Raw genomic sequence first — 3,715 nt, 5'->3', positions numbered from 1 at the left:
GCTTGGGACTTGAGCATGGATAGCCAAGAGATGCACAGAATGCTAAAGCTGATCCGTGGTTCGAACACCACCCCAGCGCTATGTAGCCACGGGCCCATCTCTAGCCAATTCTAGAAGCAGGAGCAATAGCGTGTGACTAGGCTGATCTGATTGAGCCGGGATGTACATAGAGACCAACTTTACCTTCCATGATTCAGGTTGGCTTTTGGCTATTCAATTTGGATTTCGTTCGTCACGTCAATTAATACTACTGTGCAGTACCTATTGGTTTTCTCATTCAACATCCACAGGCGAAATTGGACCGTCCAGATACGTTACTACGACGAAACGTTGCCATCAAACCGCTTGGCAGATGTTGCAATCACGACAAACAAGGGACCTGCAACATGGTTGTCGAGCATGAAGATGAAACAACCATATGCTCGGACAGTCTTAAGCGATGAACTAGAAGATAAGTTTCATTTCCTACTTTTGAGAAGCAACAATCATGGGCTTCTGCGACGGCCTGAAATTGGTCTTTGTGTGCCGTATCTTTTCGACGGGAGCAATCAGCTTTCAACGCGCCAGAAACACAGTTCCATTTTTGGAAGCCGGTCTTGGCTGCAACGACGGAGCTCGTGGTTTCCAGTGCAGTGTTCAACCCCTGTTGGAAGGGTCAAAAGCGGTGCAACAGTTTCTACTGCTACAACCAGAGTTGCGCCAGTCGTCAAAAACAGAAGTGGATGAGAAAGATACGTTATTAACCCCAAGGTACTAGCGCCAGATTCAGCGCCAGATCTGGTCGTAGCCAAGAAAAGTCTCAGACGATGAAGGTGGTCCCGTCTGAGAAGGTGGGGTGGATGATCACGTCCAAAAGATGCTCTACCGGATGGCCCCGCCAGATGCTGGCGCCAGATCGGGCCGCATCCACCTACGCCCGGGCCGGAAGCCGCCTGCGGAGCCACTTCCGTCTCCTGCATCCTTCATCAACTTCTTGCCTTTGCTCTCCGATTGACAGTCCAGATCCAGCACCCCGGTCGCTCCACACTTTCGTCGCCTAGTCTGGACTTGGTCTAGACCCCGCCCGCCAAAAGACAACCGCCGGCCGTTTGCTCCTCTGGAAGCCGCAAATGTGATGTTTTCCGCCAACCCCTGCCACAACGCTCACCAAGCGATTCTCCAAGATGCAAAAATGCTTGTTTCCCCAAAGGCACACAGTGGGGCCTTGATGCCATTGCACGATGAGCAAACCTGCCTTGTACCAAGTTGCAAACTTGCAGCAGAGGAGAGGATGTCGATGAAAGTTTCAGTAGGGAGGTCTCTTTCCACTTGGAATCGGGAGTTTTCTTGGTGGGCTGGGCTCCCAGCCCCACCCCACCACTGAGATGATGTTGATCGTGTGTTGACGCTGCCATATTGTATGGCGGTGCCGTTGATAAACTTCCAACGATGCCGGGCAACGGCTTCTGCACTTTATTCCGTCGATGATCATTCCAACGATGCCAGTCCACGGTTTCTGCGTTTCCTATGTATTCCGTCGAGCGGACATTCTCGACGATGGCGAAAACGGACTCTACATTTCATTTGATTTCCGTTGATGACCATTCCAACGGTACCGCCGAGATGCTGTTCCTCGAGCGATGTGGGCGGCGAAATTCGGACCCTGCAACCTCCTCGTGGTGACGCCTGGGAACCTGTCCTTTTCAGTGATAGAGCCAGTGCAGAGACGTGACAGCGTAGGATAGTGTATGACGGCGTGCGATAGCGTGTGACAGCGCGTGAGTGCCTGGGATGACGGATGTCACCCGCTGGGTGTTAGGTAGACAGTTAGTCAGGCTCTGGCAGCTTGTCGATTGCTCTCATATTTAGAAATAGACGACACTCGCTGTCTTCGATATATGATTGTGCCTTCAAAGCTCCCATGTCCAGTCTCCATCCACAACGATACTGTCCCATCGTGATGGCCTTTGTCAGAGGTTCTCGTGTAATGGGTGAAAACCCCCTTCGAGGCTACTCTCGCATATGTGCAGCCCTATAGCGCCATCAACAGTAAGGAATTTCGGCTGTGGACGACTGAAAGTGCGTGTCGTCAGTTAGGTACTGTAGTGGCTTGTGAGTGTTGCATCAAGCTCGCATCGAGACATCGCGCAGTCACAGTAAAATTTAGATTCACCATGTATCAGACACTAGCTAGATTGGCACAGCCAGCCACCAGGGCGTCGAAAGGGGCTGAGGGTATTGCAACGTTGCCAGAGGCCATACAGCACGGCACACCAGTTCATTCCTGCCTCCCTCATGGTGCTGGTGGGAACCGGCCGTTTACACTATGCTTGGTGGCTTGACGGACCTACAAGTGGCTTTGAAATGCCTCTGGAAATGTCTTTGAGCGGCCGAAATGGTTCGATCAGGGATTGCAAACGTGGCAGTCGGTACAGTACGAGCCTCTTGAGGTCGGGCGGGCGTTATTCTCAGCGGTGGGAGGTACTAAAACTCTGAAGCGAATCCAGATGTTGCGAGCCAGAAACTGATTTGGGTCGCAGCTATATCGTGCTCGCATTGCACGGTCGGGCGGTGCGCCCAGAAAGGCAAAACTGAAGCCAAGCGGCGTGGCAATCCGTTGCGGCTGTTGGCTGCTTTTGTAGCTGACCCGCAGGCTTAACCAACTGGTCAACTTCGATGCCCAGAGACATTTTCTTTATTGGCCATCTTCCCTAAGCCGGTTCTGGCTTGCCATCGCGAGTGTGTAGCAGGTCCAGACATGAATCCTTGTACTGTACACGAAGCCTCGTACATGGACCCTCGTGCCAGAATGGTGTTGGGGGTACAGTATTGCGAGTCATGACGGGCCCGTCTTGTGGGAGTTGGCGCGCAGGCAGCATGTGCTACTGTATCTTTCTTGTTCTTCAGCTTGGCAGCCAGGCTGGGTTGTCTATCATTATCTCGTTAGAGAGCCAGGACGATGCCTTGTCTCTCTCCCGTATAGCCCGTCGGTGATGCGTTGGCGTTGATCATCAACACAATCGTACAGTACACTGTACTGTACGATCTGCATTCAATGGTAGTTAGCTGACGCAGGAGTTCTGATAAGCATGTTACGGCCTACTGCAGCAGATCCCGCAGCGGATCCCTGACCAAGCTTTCGTCGGATGGTGTAGCTGCACGATGTTGCCCATGTCAGAAGCCGCGCCCGATTTTCAATCGGACAGTCGTGTGCTCCATGTATCAACGTGAAATGATAGGGAAATTCCACCATGAACTCCAGTGGCCATCTGAATGAATCCTCCGCCGATGCGTCGAGTGCTGGCATATCGGCTTCTTGAATCCTCTTATAAGACATAGTTCTTGATACCAATTATGTCCCAGCACGGTCATATGGCGGATGAATAATCTGGTCGTGACATCGTACGCGCGTACCATTTGCCGTCGCAACTTCCTGGCCAACGGGTATGCAATATCTCGGGCCGGTCTTTCATGCTCCATCGTTCGAATGAACCCTGACAAGGTGCACTCTGTGCCAGTGACTGGGAGAGCTGGGCGAGTCGGGCATGTTTGTTGCTGAATTCCTCTTGTGGATATATGCCCTGATGCGCATCACGTAGTCAGTGTCTAGCTGACTGTCCCGTGGCACGTGGTCTCCAATTTGCATGTATGTCGTGAACGACACGGCACGCGCTCGGCTGGTGCGAACTGACTGCATGAACATGGAGGCTTCGGTACACTCGACCCTCGCCACCAG

The 3,715-nt window shown here is 52.5% G+C and overlaps 1 protein-coding gene across 1 annotated transcript; it reads left to right on the top strand.

The window, feature by feature from the left end:
* Positions 1-881: 881 nt before the first annotated feature.
* CABS01_16976 (uncharacterized protein) lies at positions 882-1,040 on the top strand (the record flags this gene model as incomplete). The annotated part of the gene is made up of 1 exon (XM_060550304.1): positions 882-1,040. One exon carries the CDS (start codon positions 882-884, stop codon positions 1,038-1,040), a length of 159 nt encoding a protein of 52 aa, XP_060400014.1.
* Between the last annotated feature and the right edge of the window lie 2,675 nt (positions 1,041-3,715).

The sequence above is a fragment of the Colletotrichum abscissum genome (assembly GCF_030869225.1).
Source record: "Colletotrichum abscissum strain IMI 504890 chromosome Unknown Scaffold_232.1, whole genome shotgun sequence".
Taxonomy (NCBI): Eukaryota; Fungi; Ascomycota; class Sordariomycetes; order Glomerellales; family Glomerellaceae; genus Colletotrichum; species Colletotrichum abscissum.
The sequence above is the reverse complement of the archived record's forward strand: the minus strand, read 5'-3'. Positions and strand labels throughout refer to the sequence as shown.